Source organism: Caretta caretta, chromosome 2 (assembly GCF_965140235.1).
Source record: "Caretta caretta isolate rCarCar2 chromosome 2, rCarCar1.hap1, whole genome shotgun sequence".
NCBI classification, from domain to species: domain Eukaryota; kingdom Metazoa; phylum Chordata; order Testudines; family Cheloniidae; genus Caretta; species Caretta caretta.
Window position 1 is genome coordinate 74653147 of NC_134207.1, and position 22348 is coordinate 74675494.

General features: G+C 44.8%; 1 protein-coding gene across 3 annotated transcripts in view; it reads right to left on the bottom strand.

Annotated features, from left to right (window-relative positions):
- SPIDR (scaffold protein involved in DNA repair) overlaps window positions 1-22348 on the bottom strand; it is a 333236-nt gene that overhangs the window by 195584 nt on the left and 115304 nt on the right. For all 3 annotated transcript variants that reach the window (XM_075125247.1, XM_048840608.2, XM_048840607.2), the window contains one exon: window positions 3235-3454. In XM_075125247.1, coding sequence (XP_074981348.1) covers window positions 3235-3454 — 220 coding nt within the window. The remainder of the gene's footprint in view (window positions 1-3234; window positions 3455-22348) is intronic.

The window sequence follows — 22348 nt, forward strand, 5'->3', positions numbered from 1 at the left end:
TGAAAATGTTGCCCTACAGATTTAACTTACACCAACAGAAGCAGTCCTCTCTTAACTCACCCCATTCTGCATTACACTGCAAGCACCTCAAAAGAGTGGATGAACTTACATACTGTGCCATGTGTTCCAAGTATATCTGGGTGATTTAAGGATGAGGTGGCGGCCTTTGCCATGACTTTCTTTGTTGATATAGGTCAAACCTCAACCTTATTTTAACATCCTATTTTCTTATTCAGTTTCCTTTGTTTCTGATTGATGTTATAAATAAAATAAATGTGTAAATAAGCTCATTTTAAAAATAGAAGAAGTTCTATTTAAACAGTGTTTTGGTGTTTTCAGATGCTTTTTTCACCTGTTCACATGTTAAATAGCTTTATTTTAGAAAATGAAGTTCTGCCAGTTTTTCTTTAAAGGCCACAGCTGTATTTCATTATGACAAATTACACTCATTGTAGACTCGTACGTACTTCTGTCCACATCCACAGTCCTATTGATTCCTGTTTTCTAACTAGTGGTGTCTGGAATGCTGAATCATAACGCTGATGTGATGGAATCATTTATTAACGTTATAGAAGTGAATCTTACACTATTCAAAGCTTCATTTTATCTACTGTATATGATTGTGTTCCCTACTTAAAAGGATCATCTAAAGTCTTGGTCCAACACTTTAAACTGTGATATTTATTTTTAAAGTCGAGTACCCTATTCTAAGCTTGAAAAAAAAATCACTGTTTGTTTTACCTTTTCTAACGTTACTAGCCATATATATTATAACACAGTAACAAAAAATATTCAGTTCATAACATATTGGGTCAAATTAATCCACGGAGTAACTCCATTGACTTCAATGGATTTACATCAGGGATAGATTTGTCCCATTATCTTTGGAAGAGACATATGAACATGTTTTTCCCTCATGTTTTTGTCTCCTTCAAATTATAAAAATGTTTATTCAATCCAAAGGTAGTGGAGGATATTTTATTACTCTTAAATAACAGTTTAACCAAATAAGCCGCACTCCTGCACTATTTTTTTAGTGTAGTGGAGGAAACATCCACTAAATACAAGACAAGTTTCAAACTTATGTAAAATTACGACTTCCAAATTATAACCTTTTTTAAAAACAAGAAAAATGGTTTACTTTAACACCACCCAGGCCAACTTCATTTAACATTTGGCTGAGTGAGGAAGGAAGACAATTTGGCATCAAAACACCACCAAAATGATGTAAAATGGGACTGCAGATCAGATATCACGGAATTTTGCCACTATCCACCAGTCTTTAAAAATAAGCCTTTACAACAACAGAAATTATGAGAGCACCTCTAACAATTCTGAAATGCCCCATGCATAAATATTCTGACTTCATAAGATGATCTTTTGCCAATATGAAGAACCCTGTGGGGGTTCAGTGATTGCTCAGTGCTTAAGGAGCTTGCAAAAGATGTGCTTTTTTCTGTGTTGGGTTCCAAGAGACTATGCATAAATAGAGATTACATACCTGTAAACTAGAAGTTCTTCAAGCTGTGTGGTCCTTATCTGTATTCCACATGTGGGTACACATGTGCACCATGTGCCTGAGTCCAGAAATTCTAGCAAGCATTTTCCATTGGCCCACACATGCGCAGATCTCCTTGTGCTCCTGAGGGCAGAAGAGGCAGTGCAGGCCGACACCTCTCCAATTCCTCCTCCTAACGCAAATCCAGAGAGGTACGGAGCAGAGGGAATGGAGGGCAAGTAGTGGAATACAGATACAGACCGCAAATTGAAAAGAACTTCCAGTTACCTGTAAGTAACTGCCATTTCTTCTTCAAGTGCTGGTACCTGACCCCCCCTTGCATCCCAGGACTCTGCAGGGCTAGAGGGTCCGAGTCAGTGTTAAGCTGGAACCTGGGGTCCAAAGCCTATTGATTTCTCGTGTGCACGCAGTCCCAGCTTGACTTGGGTCCCAGAAGACCTCTGGATATATCCCAGAGTTCCTGGCAGAAGAGGAGCGGTGCTGCAGGCAGCAGCACAGTGGCTGGAAGCACCATTACTGCCTGGCCAAACCCGCTCCCTGTTCCTGTTCCTGCTCCTCTTGCGGCAGAAGCTCCGGCTCCTCCTTGCTGCTGCTGCACGGAGCTTGCCTGGAGCAGGGAGCAAAGTTGACAGGCACGAAGTGGCTTTGACCGCCAGGATGTTGCAGGTCATCCCACCCCCAACCATGCTGAACTGGGAGCCCTGCCGCTCCCGGCCCCTCCTCCACCCCTGCTCTCCCTGGGGCTGTGTGTGCAAAGGCACCTGGGCAGCGTGCACTGTGAAGGCAGTGAGTGGGAGCAAGCCCCAAAACTTCCTAACAGCCTTCCTGGGACCTCTTATCCCTACCCCCTGAAGTGCGGCAGGGGCAAGGATGCCCGGTGGGAAGAGGTGACGCAGATACTTTTACCTACTGCTGTTTGGCATAACACCTGAGATGACTATGAGAAAGATATTAGCAGAAAAAAAGTTTTCTATTTTTCAGTTTGTATAGACCTTGGCTGGTGGGGAGAAGAGCAACAGCCCTATCCTAAAAAGTCTCCAAACTGCTGACCCAATGCCACAACGCCTACACGCTACAACCAATCCTTCACTCTAAAAATATAGTCATCTTATGCTGCCCTCAGTCCAGAAAAGTTAAACAGTTCAGCCAAAGTTATATTTTGACAAGTTCCAGAGAAAGTTAACAATGCGTGCTACAGTTGAGTTTGTGGAGTGGAATAGAGTTAGCAGTGAAAATGATAACCAGCCATTTACTGTAGTCTTACTGATAAGTAGTGAGTGATTTATTTTACTTTTTTCAGACACACTATCCTTCCATGGAGTATCTGCTGAGTACTGCACAGTTAGAATAGACTTTTCCACCAACAGGGATATGCCCAAACTAAAGACAACACAGGAATATTTCTGACTCACTTTACCCCACCAGAAAATGTATTTAATTGGTATTATCGTTGTAAACAGTTTTTCATGAATCCTAAACATGAAAATATTAAATGAAAAACAAAATCAAAGCCCACAGCAACACAAGCAGGTATTATATTTCCTTGTTACCTAACCTAGCATTACATTAACGTGTCTGTCAAAAATTCTCACAAGCCACCAGAGACACAAGGCCTGACTCTCTGGAGCCTTTTCTGTAATAATGTGATGAATGGTCTGATAAAAATACCTTATCTTTTAACACTACGGCTGGTGCAACCAACGTATTGTACTTACCAGGGAGGATAGATGTGGACAATATCCTGTGGGCCTCCCTTGAGTTGAGCTGCTGTTTCCTTTGTAAAGAGAACTTTGACTCTGGGCTCAGACTCAACGACAACCTCTTCAGAGGAGCTGTCAGCAGACAGCGGTCCCAACTGCTGGCAGAGAGCAACTTGCATAGCGCATTCCTCTTGTACCTCTAAGATCTTCACAATTAATACACCGGATTTGCCTCCTGGAAAGTAAGCAAAGTGACAAAAACAAAATAAAAAGTTAGGAAGACGAGTCCTACAGACCAGAGTAGTGGCACACAGATTCACATCCCACTGTCAGACTCCTCTCATTTCTTTTGACAAAGCAGTCAAAACTGCTTGGACGTGTTAAACAACCAAAGTGAAATAATACAACACCAGGCTACGAACCTGCTTTCTTAAAAACCACATCATCACAAAACATATTCTATATAGATGTCATGAACTGAACAAAGCATTAAAGTCTCTCTATGTATTCCAAATACTGAGGACAGCACCATACACCATTTAAAAAAAACAACACTATTTTTGAAGCAGTTTGTATACACCTGGGGTGGTGGGGAGAAGAGCCACCCAAGGTGTATACAGAAGAAACAGTGTCGTGCCAAGAACTGGATGTAGTACTCTAGCTGGGACCTCACCAGTGCCAAGTAAAGCAGGACATTTACCATCCATGTATTACATACAACACTCCTGTTCATATTAGTCTTTTTTTGCAGCTGCATTACATTGATGACTCATCTTCAGTTTGTGATCCACTATAACCCCCAGATCCTTTTCAGCAGTACTAACATCTAGCCACTTAAGCCCCATTTTGTATTTGTGAATTTGATTTTACCTTCCTAAGGACACCTGTCTTTATTGAATTTAATCTTGTTAATTCAGACCAATTTTTCAATTTGTCAAGGTCATTTTGCAGACTACTCCAGGCCTCCAAAGTGCTTGCAACCCCTCCCAGCTTGGGGTCATCTGCAGATTTTATAAGCACACACTCTAACCCATTTTCCAAATCATTAATGAAAATATTACATAGTACCAGACCCAAAACTGACCTCTGCAGGACCACAGTAAATATACTCTCCCAACTTGACAGTACACCATTGATAACTACGCTTTGAGTACAGTCTTTCAACCAGTTGAGCACCCACCTATAGTAAATACAACTAAACCACATTTCCCTTGTTTGCTTATGAGTATGTCATGGGGAACTGTGTCAAAAACCTCACTAAAATCCAGATATATCACTACTGCTTCCCTCCGATCCATTAGGTCAGTTAATTGATCAAAAATGGAAATTAAGTTGTTTTGACATGATTTGTACTCAACAAATCCATGCTGACTACTCCTTATAATCTTATTATCCTCCAGGTAATTGATTGTTTAATAATTTGCTCCAGTATCTTTCTGGGTATTGAAGTTAGGCTGACTGGTCTATAGTTCCCCAGATCCTTGTTGTTCCCCTTTTTAAAGATAGGTACTATGTTCGTCCTTCTCCAGTCTTCTGGAACCTCTCCAGTCCTCCAGGAATTTTCAAAGATAACTGCTTCAGCTAGTTCCTTACGTAACCTAGGATGAATTTCTAAGTTAGATGTAACTTATCTAAATATTCTTTTAACCTGTTCTCTCTCTAGTTTGGCTTGCATTCCTTCCCCTTAGTTGTCAATATTAATTGTGTTGAGTATCTGGTGATCATTAGTCTTTTTAGTGAAGCACCTCAGCTTTCTAGATGTTATCAGTTATTAGCTCTCCTTCCCCACTAAGTAAAGGACATACACTTTCCTTCATTTTTCTCTTACTCCTAATGTACTTCAAGAACCTCTTCTTGCTGTTTATGGCCCTTCTAGGTGCAACTCATTTCGTGACTTAGCCTTTATGATTTTTTCCCTACATACTTGCGCTGTTCTTTTGTACTCCATCAATTTGACCTTGTTTCCACTTTTTGTAGGACTCCTTTTTGATTTCCAGGTCATTAAAGAGCTCCTGATGGAGCCATATTGGCTTCTTACTAGTCTTCCTATCCTTCCTTGCAGTTGTGCCCTTAATATTGTCTCCCTTAGGAACTGCCAGCTCTCCCGAACTCCTTTTTCCCCTAGATTTTCCTCCCATTGGACCTTACCTACCAGTTCTCTGAGTTTGTTAAAGCCCATTATCCTTATTCTGCTGCCCTTACTCCTTCCTTTCCTTCAAATCACGAAATCTATCTTTTCATGATCACAATCACCCAAATTGCCTTTCACCTTCAGATTTGCTAACAATTACTCTCTGTTGGTCAGAATCAAGTCTAAAATGACTATCCCCCGGTTACTTCCTCCACTTTCTGGAACAAACAATTGTCCTGATACATTCCAAGAATTGACTGGAAATGTTGTGTTTTGCTCTACCACTTTCCCAACATACGTCTGGGTTAAAGTCCCCCATTACTATCAGGTCCTGCATTGTGGATATTTCTGTTATTTGTTTCAGAAATGCCTCATCTACCTTCTCTTCCATTTTCCTGCTTTGGTGGTCTATAATAGACTTCTCCCATGACAGCACCCCTATTGTTAACACTTTTATCTTTATCCAGAGACTCTCAACTGGTCTGCCTCCCACCTTCTTCTACATCTCCTAACAATTATATATATATATATATCCTTTATGTGTAATGCAATCCTCCTCCCTCTTTTTCCCGCCTGTACTTTCTGAACAAGCTATACACCTCTATACCAATATTCCAGTCATGAGACTTTAAATCATAACTTAGTTATGTACTAATACTTCCAGTGCTTCCTGTTTATTCCCCACACTCCTTGCATTTGTGTAGAGATCTAAAAATGTCCAAAAACCCTGAAATGGGACTTTTCAACCTTATCAAAACACTTTGTTTCAATTTTCATTTCAAAACAAGTTTTTATCAAAAGCAGCAGATTTCAATGAAACATTTTGCTTTCAACAAATCAGCGTTTTCTGATGGAAAACATTCTGCCAGAATTTCTCATCGGTTCTACCCAGGAGACCTGAGTTCTGTTCCCAGCTCGGCCTGTTGGATGATCTTGGGCAAGCCACTTCAGCTCATAATGCCTCATTTTCCTCTTTTGTAAAGCATTTTGAGATCTACTGATAAAAAGTGCTATTCAAGAACTGGATTTTATTCTATTATTATTACACGTCTTTCTCCGCCTCTCAGGACACATTGTTAGGTTAAAATCTAACCTCAAGAGTTATCTAAAACAGTTAAGTTCTGCTTATGCACAAGCTTCCAATAAACCTATGATGCCAAAGTCTGGGCAGGTTTTCAGTGCCTAAAAACAAACTTTAGAATATTCACGCTCTCATGAACTATCTTGAGAATATTCACACTTTCGTGAATTATACTTGAATGCTTGTTGTGGTTCTCAGCTAACTCTAAACCATGTGGTATTCATAAACAGATTTTCCCACCACAAAAATTCCCTGCCTTTAAAGTAATTGGATGTTTCCTTCACTAGACCTACCCCACAATTTTAATATTCATGTATTCTAAAAACCATTTGAGTCACTCAAATTAACTTCAAACACACACAAAAATTATAATCAAACTTTTTTTTCAAATTTAAAAAAAAAGAAGAACTAGTGAGGCCAATCTAGCATTTGAAATATCCAGCTCTAATAAACGAAGTTTTGCCATTTTGACTATGCAGCATATAATTAGGTCAGCTGATCCAGCAGTAAGTTCAGAAAATTTCTGTAGGACAAGATGATGATCTGACAAGGTGAAACACACTGGGTTCTGTTTTTTAATAATATACATGAAAATGAGCCAGATTTGAAAATACCAAAATATTCTCAAATTAATTCTTAACTTTATATGAAACCCTAGAAAAGACAAGAGAAACCCCATTCCCACTATTCTCAGGTTGTTCTTCAGTCTGAAAATTGACACAAGACAGAGTTAATATTGTACAAAGAAGAACATTTCCTCACCAAAAGAAATGTGTAACCAGCTACTTCAGGATCCCAATTAAGCCGTGCACATGGCAGAAAAACAAAGTATACAGAACCACAACCTATTTGATTATTTATATCCATACAGATAGTTACATTTACTCAGAAACTGTGCTCTTACTCCTGTTGACAGAATGCTCTCTCAAAAACCAGGAGAAGCAGCCTGGATTGCTGGCAAAAGATGAAATGGGAAAGTACAGAATGCAGCTTTAATGTTTAATTCATTTGGCTCTTGGATTTTTATGCCAATTAAATCATCAAATGTGTCTGCTTGCGCATCGAGGGTGTGTGTACGGGCGAGGAGGCGGACTGGACAGCTGTAATTTTGACAGCTTCAAGCTTGGTTGTTTGGTTTGTTTGCTTGAGGATGTTTTCCTTGCAGTGTTTTCCTTTCTACTTCGGATAATCTATGGAAATTCTTGTCAAACTTCTGAAGACCTCATTCTACTGTATTCCACTGCCAAGGCAGAATTATGTTTTTGCATTCAGTGATGCAGTACCTAGGGAAAGCAAGCTTAGAGGTATGTTGGTAGCAATTCTGCATAACAAGGAGGTAGGTTTCTTAGAACTAACCAACCATTTATGTTAACAACAAGAAAAATACTTTAATGGTATGCAGGAATCCTGACTACCATAGGTGCTGTCTTCCTGATTTCCTGGAGGGTACTTAACCCCTGCCCCCAGACCATGCCCCCACTCCATCCCTTCCCCCGCTCCGCCTCTTCCCGTCCCATTCTGCCTCCTCCTCTGAGGGCACCCCATAGACAACTGGTGCCTCCCCATATGGTGGGGGGAGGGCACGATCTAAAGGGGAGGTCACATGCGCCCCTCCAGCCAACACCCCCCACCCAGCCGAGGGCCACCACGCTCTCCCAGACATGTTACGTGCAGCAGGGGACATTCTGTCCTCCCTCTGCACCTGGCCCCCAGCATGTTCTGGCACTCTCCCTGGTGTGAAGGAGCTTGGGAGGGGAGGAGAGGGGAGCCTCTTCTAATGCTCTGCAGCCCAGCAGCTGCCTGAGATAGCCTGCCCAGGCTCGGCTGAGCGAGCCGGAAATGTGCTGGGGGAGGGGGTCTCAGACTTGCTCACCCCCAGTCCCTGTCACCCAAGCCCAGATGGGGAGCAGAAATCGCCTCCCCAGCCAGGCTCTCTCAGGCAGCTGCCAACCCACTATGCTGCAGAGCAATGTCCCTGCAGCCAGAAGTGGCTGGTCCCACCCCTTCCACTCCCTGGCATCTGGAGAAGTTTCCCTGACCTTGCCCAGCCCTGCCCCTGCTCTTCCCGCCCCATTCTGCGCTCTCCCCTGCCTCTTTCTGCTCCTGCTCCTCCCCTTACCCCCAGCGCCTCCTGCATGCCACTGAATAGCTGATCCACGGCCGGCAGGAGGCGATGGGGAGGGGGGAGCTGATTGGTGGGGCCTGCCACCAGCTGGAGGCACTGAGGGGTAGATGCGAGGAGGGGTCCACCAGTGGGTGCTGAGCACCCACTATTTTTTTTCTGGAGCGCTCATGGAGTCTGTGCTTATGCTGACTATATGGACTGAATACGTTGAAGCAATAGCTATGAAACTGTATCATGTAGAGGGATTATACTGAGGACAAAATATAAAATAGATGCTATGCTAATTGGTCAATTATTAAATATGTATATAGATAAGATGTGACTAGAGCTAATTAAACAGACTTACTATTTTACCTACTCAATTAAAACTTTGATTCTGCCATCTGCAGGAATCTTCTTGAAAACTCAAAAATAGTGTTTTTCCAAATTGTCCGTGTCATACAGGGGACGAATACAGGACTATAATTTTTGAAAAACTGTTTGTGAAATTCTTGGAACTACAAGCTTTTCTCTATTTTTTGTCTGAGCTGAATGAAGAGGACTATTGAGTAAAACTATCTATCCAGTTTATATTTTACATCTGTCTCTATAATCTGTGAGACCAGGGCTGTTAAATACAGTCTGCCAGAAAAGCTGCAATTCAGCAAAAATAAGAATGATACAGTATCTTCAGTGGTGGACTATTAAAGAGTCTATTTAATAAACAATATACAAAGAGCTCATTAATATTGACTCTTTAAAAATGCAACTTATTTATTCTTCAAGTATTAGGTTCTGACTCAAAGCCCATTGAGGTCAAAGCTGTTACATGAAATAAGCAGTCTCCCATAAAACCGTAAACAGATGAATTATAAATTATGTAGAAACGCAAGGGACAGTTCAAGTGTATGATAATTACTTGCAAAGATTAAATAAAAAAGCCATTTAATTGGGCTCCAAAGGAGGCTTGGAGAGTGAAAGTGAAAACTATGGGTCCTGTTTGCTCCCCACCACTACTGAGGCTAACAGAAGCTGTAGGTGCCCTAAATTACACTGCAGCTCATTCAGTCCCAGGGAAGATGAGGCAGAGTAAGTTTCTCAGGACAAAACAGCATAGACAGTCTTGGGAAAGAATTTACGCATCTCTTCAGAAGAGATACACCAGTGTGAAAATTATGGTGATGAGGGAATTCAAGGGAAAAGGATAAGAGGAAGGGGAGATATATGAAGTGCTAAGTCAACAAAAATTGAAATTCATATGCTCATATTTCTCTCTCTCTCTCTCTCTCTCACACACACACAGACACCCCGCAAGATTTAAACAGCCAAAGTAATGCATAATAAATAGAGCCATGCAAATCTATGGATATCTGTGGACCATGTTTGCGGATCGCACATGGATGCGGATCAAAATTTTGTATCCACGGAGGGCTCTAATAATAAGGTCAAGCTATAATCAGTGCCAGGAGAAATCCAGGGGCACAGAATTCCCACGAAAATCAAGACCAAGAAATCTTAATATAACACCCTAGAAAACAGGGAAAGTTGTTTTCCAAATTAAACCATAATTTAAAGCAAAATTATTAAATATTTTTGTTCCTGTTTTGTGCAAAGGTAGTCTGGACAGCATATGTTTGGTTTTATCATGTGAGCAGCCAAGATCTACACCTTTTGAGCTGATATCACCTGAGTGGGGTGACAGCTCAGCTTCTGAGAAGGACAGATACTTCAGAGAAAGCAATTACGGATAGTCACTTATGATCAAATATAATAAAAAAACTACAGAACCAAATTATATGATTTACAGATTACAAGTAGTTTTGTAATATATTTGATGTAACCAAATAATTAAAATAAATCATTTAACAGTCTGAATTTCCTAGGATTTTTGCCATTTTGGCTCCCAAGAAAATGAAATACATTCTGTTGGATTTCTATTGATTCTGCCTGTAACAGTTCATGGAATAAAATCTTATGGAAATGCAAACAATCCCGTAAACATAATATTGCTGATAGAATGTGTCGTGCTAAGAAATAAGCCCATATTCTGGGGCTGCTTTAGAAGAACTGATGGAGTTCAACTGTTTTCAACTTGAGAGGATGAAGTACTTTTTTTTGTTGCATTTTTAGTTTAAAAAAAAAAGATAGTTAATGATAAGCTCTCCATTTGTCCCTGCTGGTTACTAATTTTAAAATGAGGCAATATTTTAGTCCACATTGTTTAACTTCTATTTGTCTAATTTGGGCCTGATTTTGCATGGCACTGAGCACCACTTGGAGAGGGTGCTGAATGCCTTCAATTTCCATTATATTCAGTGGAGCAATGGCCTATTCTATACTTCCCAGATTCAGGCCACATATTTATATTTTTCTTCTCAAGTTAAAAAAAAATGTCTTGAATATTTCTTTTTTACATCAGTAGTTTTTCAACATGGCTTCTCTTCCTTTGCTCCTCCTCCTTCCTGCAGTAGAAGTCTCCAGGCATGGGTACTTCAAACTCAGCCAGCAGCTGAATGCCAATCCAAAGCCAATGTCTCAAAACTAGGAAGCAGAGTGGGGCTTCAGGGGACTTCACAGCATAACTGTCTTGATGTTAGTCAGCTCTAAAGAGATCATATTTCTTCATGTGGTGATAATTTCTGAACCCATTCATAAGTTCTATTTTTGAGAAAATAAAGACTATAAATGCAAGACTACCTCTTTACCCCACTTACGGACATATGGAAGAGGCTGTCTGAATTTGGCCCTATTTGAAAAGTTCTGTGCTCTTTAAGAAATTATTTATGGTGTTTTGAGTGATTGAACATACCATTATTCTTTCTCATAGGAAGGCCCAACTTCCTTGTAAAAAAACAAGCAAAAAAGAGAAAGTTACTTACCTTATAGAAAAAACGTTTACTTAGCTTTTCGTAACTGTTGTTCTTCGAGATGTGTTGCTCATGTCCATTCCATTCTAGGTGTGTGCGCACCCATGTGCCCAGCCGTCGGAGAGTTTTGCCTTAGCAGTATCAGTAGGGCTGGCTGTGGCACCCTCTGGAGTGCTGCGCTCATATGGCGGTATATCAGGCACCGCTGGCCCTATGCCCTCTCAATTCCTTCTTGCCGGAACTCCGACAGAGGGGCAGGAGGGCGAGTAATGGAATGGACATGAGCAACACACCTCAAAGAACAACAGTTACGAAAAGGTAGGTAACCATTTTTCTTCTTTGAGTGTGTAGCCCATAGGATTACTTTGCTAGCTATTATATCCTACTAATCCAGCCAGCCATAGCAAATAATAAGTTTGTCTTTCTGAATTAATCCATTTTATTCTTATATGTTATCAGTATTAATTCCTATGAATTTAGGATCTGTTGAGGCATATGATATATTTTTCCTAATAATTATACATAGAATAAGTTTTGCTGAAATGCAAGAAGCCTACCAGCCTATATCCTGTAAGATCCGCTAAATAGCTAAAAGTATAATTAGTTAAGAGTAAAAAGAACAAGAGTACTTGTGGCACCCTGAGAGACTAAAAAATTTATTAGAGCATAAGCTTTGATACATCTTTGGCTCAGATAGGAATGGTTACTGTTTTTCAGTCATAAATTTCATAGCATTTATTATTCTGTTAATCTCAATGAAGCTTTTATCAATTTGGTATTTTCCTCAGTGTAAGTGTTTTGCAAAGCATCCCGAGAGTCCTCTCCCGATATAGAACTCTCTGAGTTCTCGGACTCTGTAGTCTGAATTGGACAAGAACCTATAAATCTTCTGGTCAGATGCGATCAGTGGTGAGCCATAACAACTAACCCATAAAATTCAGGTCAACAAGTGCTTGCTCATGTCGATTCCATTCTAGGTGACTCACAAGGAGTATCTATGGAGGTTGGCTCGGAGTTCACAGCTTTGCGGCTTGCAGTATTGCTCTGCCAAATACAGCGTTGTCCCGGGCCTGCTGAGTAAGTGCGTAGTGGGATGTAAAGGTATGGACAGACGACTAGGTGGCCGCCCCACAGATGTCCTGGATAGGCACTTGGACCAGAAAGGCTGCTGAACAGGCCTGCGCCTTGGTAGAGTGGGCGGTGATGATCGCCAGGGGCAGCACCTTGGCTTGATGATAGCAGAAGCGAATGCAGGCTTTCCAAGAAGAAATTTTTTGAGCAGATACAGGGTGACCTTTCATGCTGTTGGCCACGGTTGCGAATAATTTCCTTACAGAATGGCTTGATTCTGTCAATGTAGGAGGCCAGAGCCCACCTGACGTCCAGGGCACGTAGCTGTGCTCCTTCTCCAACTTATGGATCTTCGGAAAGAAGACTGGTAAGTAAACGTCTTGGCTCGAATGAAACTGAGATACTACCTTGGGAAGGAAGGCCAGATGTGGTCTTAGCTGGACCTTGTCCTTGAAGAAGACCGTGTAAGGCAGCTCCGAGGTGAGTGTCCGAATCTCGGACACCTGACGGGCTGATGTCACCATGACCAGGAATGGAACCTTCCAGGAGAGGAGAAGGAGACAGCAGGAAGCCAGAGGCTTGAAGGGGGAACTCGTGAGCCAAGACAGCACCAGATTCGGGCCCCACGGAGGAACAGGATCACTGATATGTGGATAGAGGCACTCCAGCCCCTTAAGGAATCTGGCCGTAATATCCTGAGAGAAAACCGACCTGCCCTCGAGCAGCGGGTGGAAGGCTAAGATGGCCGCTAGATGGATCTTGATCGATGAGAATGACAAGCCCTGGAGCTTGAGACGCAGGAGGTAGTCTAGAATGAGTCGCAACGCAGCTCACTCGGGACAGACACCCTTATCTGCCCTCTAGCAGGTGGACTGCTTCCATTTAGCCAGGTAGGTTCCTCTGGTGGAGGACTTTCTACCTCCCAACAGGACTCGCTGGACCTTAGCCAAGCGCTGCCACTCCTGTGAATTTAGCCACACAGCAACCAAGCTGTCAGATTAGTGCCGCCAGGTTTGGGTGCAGAAGACTGCTGTGGTTCTGGGACAACAGGTCCACCCTGAACGGAAGCTGGAACGGGGTCGCCACAGAGAGGTACAGCAGAGTGCTGAACCAGTGTTGGCGCAATCATACCGGCACTAAGAGGATGATCACCATCCTGTCCTGTTTGATCATCATGAGGACCCTGGGCAGCAACGGCACCGGAGGAAAGGCATACATCGGAGCCCCCGACTGTTAGGATATTCAGGCCTGTCTGCAAAGGCCTGTACTTTAAGAATTTAGGTGTATTCTTATCACTTGGCTAGTTATAGAGGTATAAAAGAAAGAATCAAAATCACTGTCTGCCAGTGGAAGATCCTTCTCTTACTGTGACAGTCTGAGGCCCTGTTCTTAGGCTAAGGCCTTTGGCTAAACAGCAGAAGCAGCCATAAGCTGGGAAGCAACCGGTCACATCCTCACATTCCAAACTAGTCACATTGAAATAAGGTGCTATTGGGCTGTTAGGAATACAATCCTGTCCTGATAGTGCCTATCACCTCCAGAGAAAGGAAAGTGCCCAGAAAATGTAAATGGAAACTTAGTTTGATAGCATCCTGTCTGGCAAGAACTCACATATCAATAGCTGGGATGTGAAATCCTCACTTCTGTATTGTTTTGTCATTATAGTTCCCACTTTGCTATTGTTTGTCTGTATAATCTCTGTCTGGTTCTGTGATTGTTCCTGTCTGCTGTATAATTAATTTTGCTGGGTGTAACCTAATTAAGGTGGTGGGATATAATTGGTTACATAATCATGTTACAATATGTTAGGATTGGTTAGTTAAATTTCAGGAAAATGATTGGTTAAGGTATAGCTAAGCAGAACTCAAGTTTTACTATATAGTCTGCAGTCAATCAGGAAGTGAGGGAGTGGGTGTGTGGGTGGGGCAGATGGGAACAGGGAATGTGGGTAAGGAAATTGGAATCATGTTTTGCTAAAGGGGGAAATGGGAACAGGGAATGGGGGTAAGGAAATTGGAATCATGTTTGGCTAAGGACAGGAATGGGAACAAGGACACAGGTGTAAGGCTCTGTGGTGTCAGAGCTGGGAAGGAGGACACTAAGGAAGGAAACTGGAATCATGCTTGCTGGAAGTTCACCCCAATAAACATCGAATTGTTTGCACCTTTGGACTTCAGATATTGTTGCTCTCGGTTCATGCGAGAAGGACCAGGAAGGAAGCGGGTGAAGGAATAAGCCCCCTAACACCGACTACGGGAGCAGGAAGGCATCTGACAGGGATCCTCTGTCCATGCCCTGAAACAAGCAGAAAACATGACATTTTCTGTTCTGCCTGGACACGAATAGGTCCACCTGGGTAGATTCCCCACTTGTGGAAGATAGAACTGACCACCTCCAGATGAAGGGACCACTCGTGGCAAGAAGAGAATGTCCTGCTGACATGGCGTTCTTGGCCCCTGGGCGGTGAGTGGTTACGAGATGGATGCCATGCTACAGACGGAAGTTCCAGAGCCGTAGGACTTCTAGGCAGAGGGCAGATGACTCTGTCCTGCCTGTTGAGATAGAAGACAGTGGCCATATTGTCCATCAGGACCTGAACCACCATGTTTTGTATGTGGGGCAGAAAGGCTTCACAGGCTAGGCGAACCACCCTGAGTTCCTGGACGTTGATGTGCAGGGATCGATTGTAACTGGACCAACACTCTTGCATACTGAGATCGCCCAGGTGGGCTCCCCATCCTAGGTCTGAAATGTCAGACGCAAGAGTCATGAATGAGACTGGGGCTGCGAAGGGGACTCCTTCCAGCCCCAATGTGGGATCTTGCCACCAGTTAAGAAATGACAGTACACTATCTGGGATCCTGACCACAGTCAGTCCATGCCACGCCGACTGGGGACATAGATCGACGTCAGCCATGCCTGTAGAGGTTTGAGGCGGAGTCGCACATGCCAGACCACGTAAGTGGATGCCGCCATGTGACCTAACAGTTTTAGGCACGTGTAGGCAGTGGTGATCGGTTGGGCATGCAAAGACAAGATGAGGTCACCCATGGAATCGAGTCTTGGGGAGGAAGGCTCTGGCCTGAGTGGAGTCGCACCTGATCCGAGGACCAGCCCTTTATCAACCAATAGTGGACCTACTGGTAGATTTGGATTCCCCCACATCGTAGGTAAGCGGCCAATGGCGCTGTATGCTTTGTGAACACTCTCGGGGCTGACAAGAGACCAAAGAGCATTGCCATGAACCGGAAATGGCGCTGGCCCAATGTGAAATGGAGGAAATCCCAGTGCCACAGGAATATGGAAATCTGTCTCCTTTAAATCGAGGGTGGCATACCAGTGTCCTGGATCCAGGGATGGAATGATGGAGGCTAGGGAGACCATGCGAAACTTCAACTTCTTGAGGGACTTATCAAGGCGACACAAGTCTAGAATAGGTCTGAGGCCACCTTTCGTCTTTGGAATTAGGAAGTAGTGGGAATAGAATCCTCTTCCTTCCATGTTCCGAGGAACTTCTTCCACTGCCCCCAGGCACAGGAAGTTTTCGGCCTCCTGAACAAGGAGCTGCTTGTGAAAAGGGAGGACGGGAAGCAGACCAGGCTGGGAATGGGGACGAGATGACGACAATGGCATTGCTTAAAACCCCCTCCTTTTTGTAGGAGCAAGACCGAAGGGCACCCCAAAACCTCAACAACAGCAGAGGAGGTGGAGGGCGGAATGGCTTTCTAGCCTGCTGAGGAGTATGCAGGCCCAAGGAGCGGAGGGTGGCCTGGGAGTTTTTAAGGCCATGGAGCCTTGCATCAGTCAGCTCCAAGAATAGCCCTGTTTCCTCAAAAGGGAAGTCCTGGAGAGTAGTTTGCATCTCCTGGGACAGCCCAGAGGTCTGTAACCAGGAGTTGTGCCTCATGGTTATTGCAAAGGCGACCACCCTGGACACCGAGTCCGTGGCATCTCAGGCCATCTGGAGGACACCGCTGGCCACAGCCTTGCCCTTTTCCATGAAGGTGGCAAACTCCTGAGCCCGATCCTGTGGGAGGCTCTCCTTGAGCTTTCTGATCGAGTCCCACAGGTTAAAATTGTATCTGTCAAGTAGGGCTTGATGGTTAGACACCCTAAATTGAAGGCTGGCTGTCGAATAAATTTTTCTGCCAAATAAGTCTAGCCTCTTGGCATCTTTGTTCTTGGGGGTACCACTCGCCTGACCCTGCTTACCCCTTTCATTGATGGCAGATATGACTAGGGACCCCAGGGGAGGGTGTGTGTACAGAAGAAAGGAGAGCAGCAGAATACGGACCCTGGACTTCAGAAAAGCAGACTTTGACAACCTCAGGGAACTGATGGGCAGGATCCCCTGGGAGAACAACATGAGGGGGAAAGGAGTCCAGGAGAGCTGGCTGTATTTTAAAGAATCCTTATTGAGGTTACAGGGACAAACCATCCCGATGTGTAGAAAGAATAGTAAATATGGCAGGCAACCAACTTGGCTTAACGGTGAAATCCTCGCTGATCTTAAACACAAAAAAGAAGCTCACAAGAAGTGGAAGATTGGACAAATGGGAAGAGTATAAAAATATTGCTCGGGCATGCAGAAGTGAAATCAGAAAGGCCAAATCAGACCTAGAGTTGCAGCTAGCAAGAGATGTTAAGAGTAACAAGAAGGGTTTCTTCAGGTATGTTAGCAACAAGAAGAAAGTTAAGGAAAGTGTGGGCCCCTTACTGAATGAGGGAGGTAACCTAGGGACAGAGGATGTGGAAAAAGCTAATGTATTCAATGCTTTTTTTTGCCTCTGTCTTCACGAACAAGGTCAGCTCCCAGATTAGTGCACTGGGCAGCACAGCATGGGGAGGAGGTGACTAGCCCTCTGTGGAAAAAGAAGTGGTTCGGGACTATTTAGAAAAGCTGGACGAGCACAAGTCCATGGGGCCAGATGCGCTGCATCCGAGAGTGCTAAAGGAGTTGGCGGATGTGATTGCAGAGCCATTGGCCATTATCTTTGAAAACTCATGGCGATCGGGGGAGGTCCCGGATGACTGGGAAGCCTGGCTGTTTAAAAATAGCCAGAGCTTCGCGAATCAGCTGAGCGGCGGAGAACCAGCTGAGCAGCGGGGACAGCAGAGCAGCACACAGCAAGAGTTTGCCTGGGAGTTCGCCTGGAGTGAGCCCAGTGAGGCTTACGTCTTGCAAACTGCTCTGAGGAAGCTCGTAGTAGGAAGGTGATATGGAAGGGGGGAGTTCAGCTGTTGTGACCTGCACTGGATGTGCCATGTTTGTCTTTCTTCCACAGGACAGAAGCGACTTTGTCTGTACAAAGTGCAAGCTGGTCTCCATATTGGAAGAGAAGATTGAAGGTCTGGAGCAACAGATAACAACCCTGCGTTGCATACGGGAAACTGAGGATTTTCTGGACAAAACTCAGGATAGGCTTCTAGGGGCACAAAGCTCTACAGATATAGAGCAGGTTGCACAGAGGAGCCAAGAGGCCAGTGAAGAAGCTTGGCAACATGTGACCTCCAGAAGAGGTAAGCGGAATGTCCGGGTTCCAGTAACACAGACACAGGTAACTAACCGCTTTCATGTTCTCTCCACAGGTATCGTTGCGGAGAGTGGACCAGATGTTATGTCTGGGGCGAGAAAGCAGAAGGAGACTCCGCTGGTTGGAAGGCATGAGATGCTATGTCCTGAGGTTGGGAGTTCCACGACCACCACTCCCAAGAGGAGAAGGCGGGTGGTGGTGGTCGGGGACTCTCTCCTCCGGGGGACTGAGTCATCTATCTGCCGCCCTGACCGGGAAAACCGAGAAGTCTGCTGCTTGCCGGGGGCTAAGATTCTCGATGTGACGGAGAGACTGCCGAGACTCATCAAGCCCTCGGATCGCTACCCCTTCCTGCTTCTCCACGTGGGCACCAATGATACTGCCAAGAATGACCTTGAGCAGATCACTGCAGACTATGTGGCTCTAGGAAGAAGGATAAAGGAGTTGGAGGCGCAAGTGGTGTTTTCATCCATCCTCCCCGTGGAAGGAAAAGGCCTAGGTAGGGAGCGTCGAATCGTGGAAGTCAACGAATGGCTACGCAGGTGGTGTCGGAGAGAAGGCTTTGGATTCTTCGACCATGGGATGGTGTTCCAAGAAGGAGGAGTGCTAGGCAGAGACGGGCTCCACTTAACGAAGAGAGGGAAGAGCATCTTCGCGAGCAGGCTGGCTAACCTAGTGAGGAGGGCTTTAAACTAGGTTCACCGGGGGAAGGAGACCAAAGCCCTGAGGTAAGTGGGAAAGCGGGATACCGGGAGGAAGCACAGGCAGGAATGTCTGTGAGGGGAGGGCTCCTGCCTCATACTGGGAATGAGCGGCGATCAACAGGTTATCTCAAGTGCTTATATACAAATGCACAAAGCCTTGGAAACAAGCAGGGAGAACTGGAGGTCCTGGTGATGTCAAGGAACTATGACGTGATCGGAATAACAGAGACTTGGTGGGATAACTCACATGACTGGAGTACTGTCATGGATGGTTATAAACTGTTCAGGAAGGACAGGCAGGGCAGAAAAGGTGGGGGAGTAGCACTGTATGTAAGGGAGCAGTATGACTGCTCAGAGCTCCGGTACGAAACTGCAGAAAAACCTGAGTGTCTCTGGATTAAGTTTAGAAGTGTGTGCAACAAGAGTGATGTAGTGGTGGGAGTCTGCTATAGACCACCGGACCAGGGGGATGAGGTAGATGAGGCTTTCTTCCGGCAGCTCACGGAAGCTACTAGATCGCATGCCCTGATTCTCATGGGTGACTTTAATTTTCCTGATATCTGCTGGGAGAGCAATACAGCGGTGCATAGACAATCCAGGAAGTTTTTGGAAAGCGTAGGGGACAATTTCCTGGCGCAAGTGCTAGAGGAGCCAACTAGGGGGGGCGCTTTTCTTGACCTGCTGATCACAAACCGGGTAGAATTAGTGGGGGAAGCAAAAGTGGATGGGAATCTGGGAGGCAGTGACCATGAGTTGGTTGAGTTCAGGATCCTGACACAGGGAAGAAAGGTAAGCAGCACGATACGGACCCTGGACTTTAGGAAAGCAGACTTCGACTCCCTCAGGGAACGGATGGCCAGGATCCCCTGGGGGACTAACTTGAAGGGGAAAGGAGTCCAGGAGAGCTGGCTGTATTTCAAGGAATCCCTGTTGAGGTTACAGGGACAAACCATCCCAATGAGTCGAAAGAATAGTAAATATGGCAGGCGACCAGCTTGGCTTAATGGTGAAATCTTAGCGGATCTTAAACATAAAAAAGAAGCTTATAAGAAGTGGAAGGTTGGACATATGACCAGGGAAGAGTATAAAAATATTGCTCGGGCATGTAGGAATGTTATCAGGAGGGCCAAATCGCACCTGGAGCTGCAGCTAGCCAGAGATGTCAAGAGTAACAAGAAGGGTTTCTTCAGGTATGTTGGCAACAAGAAGAAAGCCAAGGAATGTGTGGGCCCCTTACTGAATGAGGGAGGCAAACTAGTGACAGAGGATGTGGAAAAAGCTAATGTACTCAATGCTTTTTTTGCCTCTGTTTTCACAAACAAGGTCAGCTCCCAGACTGCTACGCTGGGCATCACAAAATGGGGAAGAGATGGCCAGCCCTCTGTGGAGATAGAGGTGGTTAGGGACTATTTAGAAAAGCTGGACGTGCACAAGTCCATGGGGCCGGACGAGTTGCATCCGAGAGTGCTGAAGGAATTGGCGGCTGTGATTGCAGAGCCATTGGCCATTATCTTTGAAAACTCGTGGCGAACCGGGGAAGTCCCGGATGACTGGAAAAAGGCTAATGTAGTGCCAATCTTTAAAAAAGGGAAGAAGGAGGATCCTGGGAACTACAGGCCAGTCAGCCTCACTTCAGTCCCTGGAAAAATCATGGAGCAGGTCCTCAAAGAATCAATCCTGAAGCACTTGCATGAGAGGAAAGTGATCAGGAACAGCCAGCATGGATTCACCAAGGGAAGGTCATGCCTGACTAATCTAATCGCCTTTTATGATGAGATTACTGGTTCTGTGGATGAAGGGAAAGCAGTGGATGTATTGTTTCTTGACTTTAGCAAAGCTTTTCACACGGTCTCCCACAGTATTCTTGTCAGCAAGTTAAGGAAGTATGGGCTGGATGAATGCACTACAAGGTGGGTAGAAAGCTGGCTAGATTGTCGGGCTCAACGGGTAGTGATCAATGGCTCCATATCTAGTTGGCAGCCGGTATCAAGTGGAGTACCCCAAGGGTCGGTCCTGGGGCCGGTTTTGTTCAATATCTTCATAAATGATCTGGAGGATGGTGTGGATTGCACTCTCAGCAAATTTGCGGATGATACTAAACTGGGAGGAGTGGTAGATACGCTGGAGGGGAGGGATAGGATACAGAAGGACCTAGACAAATTGGAGGATTGGGCCAAAAGAAATCTGATGAGGTTCAATAAGGATAAGTGCAGGGTCCTGCACTTAGGACGGAAGAACCCAATGCACAGCTACAGACTAGGGACCGAATGGCTAGGCAGCAGTTCTGCGGAAAAGGACCTAGGGGTGACAGTGGACGAGAAGCTGGATATGAGTCAGCAGTGTGCCCTTGTTGCCAAGAAGGCCAATGGCATTTTGGGATGTATAAGTAGGGGCATAGCGAGCAGATCGAGGGACGTGATCGTTCCCCTCTATTCGACATTGGTGAGGCCTCATCTGGAGTACTGTGTCCAGTTTTGGGCCCCACACTAAAAGAAGGATGTGGATAAATTGGAGAGAGTCCAGCGAAGGGCAACAAAAATGATTAGGGGTCTGGAACACATGAGTTATGAGGAGAGGCTGAGGGAGCTGGGATTGTTTAGCCTGCAGAAGAGAAGAATGAGGGGGGATTTGATAGCTGCTTTCAACTACCTGAAAGGGGGTTCCAAAGAGGATGGCTCTAGAATGTTCTCAATGGTATCACAGAACGAGGAGTAATGGTCTCAAGTTGCAGTGGGGGAGGTTTAGATTGGATATTAGGAAAAACTTTTTCACTAAGAGGGTGGTGAAACACTGGAATGCGTTACCTAGGGAGGTGGTAGAATCTCCTTCCTTAGAGGTTTTTAAGGTCAGGCTTAACAAAGCCCTGGCTGGGATGATTTAACTGGGAATTGGTCCTGCTTCGAGCAGGGGGTTGGACTAGATGACCTTCTGGGGTCCCTTCCAACCCTGATATTCTATGATTCTATGATTCTATGACTGGAAAAAGGCTAATGTAGCGCCCATCTTTAAAAAAGGGAAGGAGGATGATCCTGGGAACTATAGACCAGTCAGCCACACCTCAGTCCCTGGAAAAATCATGGAGCAGGTCCTCAAGGAATCAATTCTGAAGCACTTAGAGGAGAGGAAAGTGATCAGGAACAGTCAGCATGGATTCACCAAGGCCAAGTCATGCCTGACTAATCTAATTGCCTTCTATGACGAGATAACTGGCTCTGTGGATGAGGAGAAAGCAGTGGACGTGTTGTTCCTTGACTTTAGCAAAGCTTTTGACACGGTCTCCCACACTATTCTTGCCAGCAAGTTAAAGAAGTATGGGCTGGATGAATGGATGATAAGGTGGATAGAAAGCTGGCTAGATCGTCAGGCTCAACGGGTAGTGATCAATGGCTCCATGCATAGATGGCAGCCAGTATCAAGTGGAGTGCCCCAAGGGTCAGTCCTGGGGCCGCTTTTGTTCAATATCTTCATTAATGATCTGGAGGATGGTGTGGATTGCATCCTCAGCAAGTTTGCAGATGACACTAAACTGGGAGGAGAGATAGATACGCTGGAGGATAGGGATAGGATACAGAGGGACCTAGCCAAATTAGAGGACTGGGCCAAAAGTAATCTGAGGTTCAACAAGGACAAGTGCAGA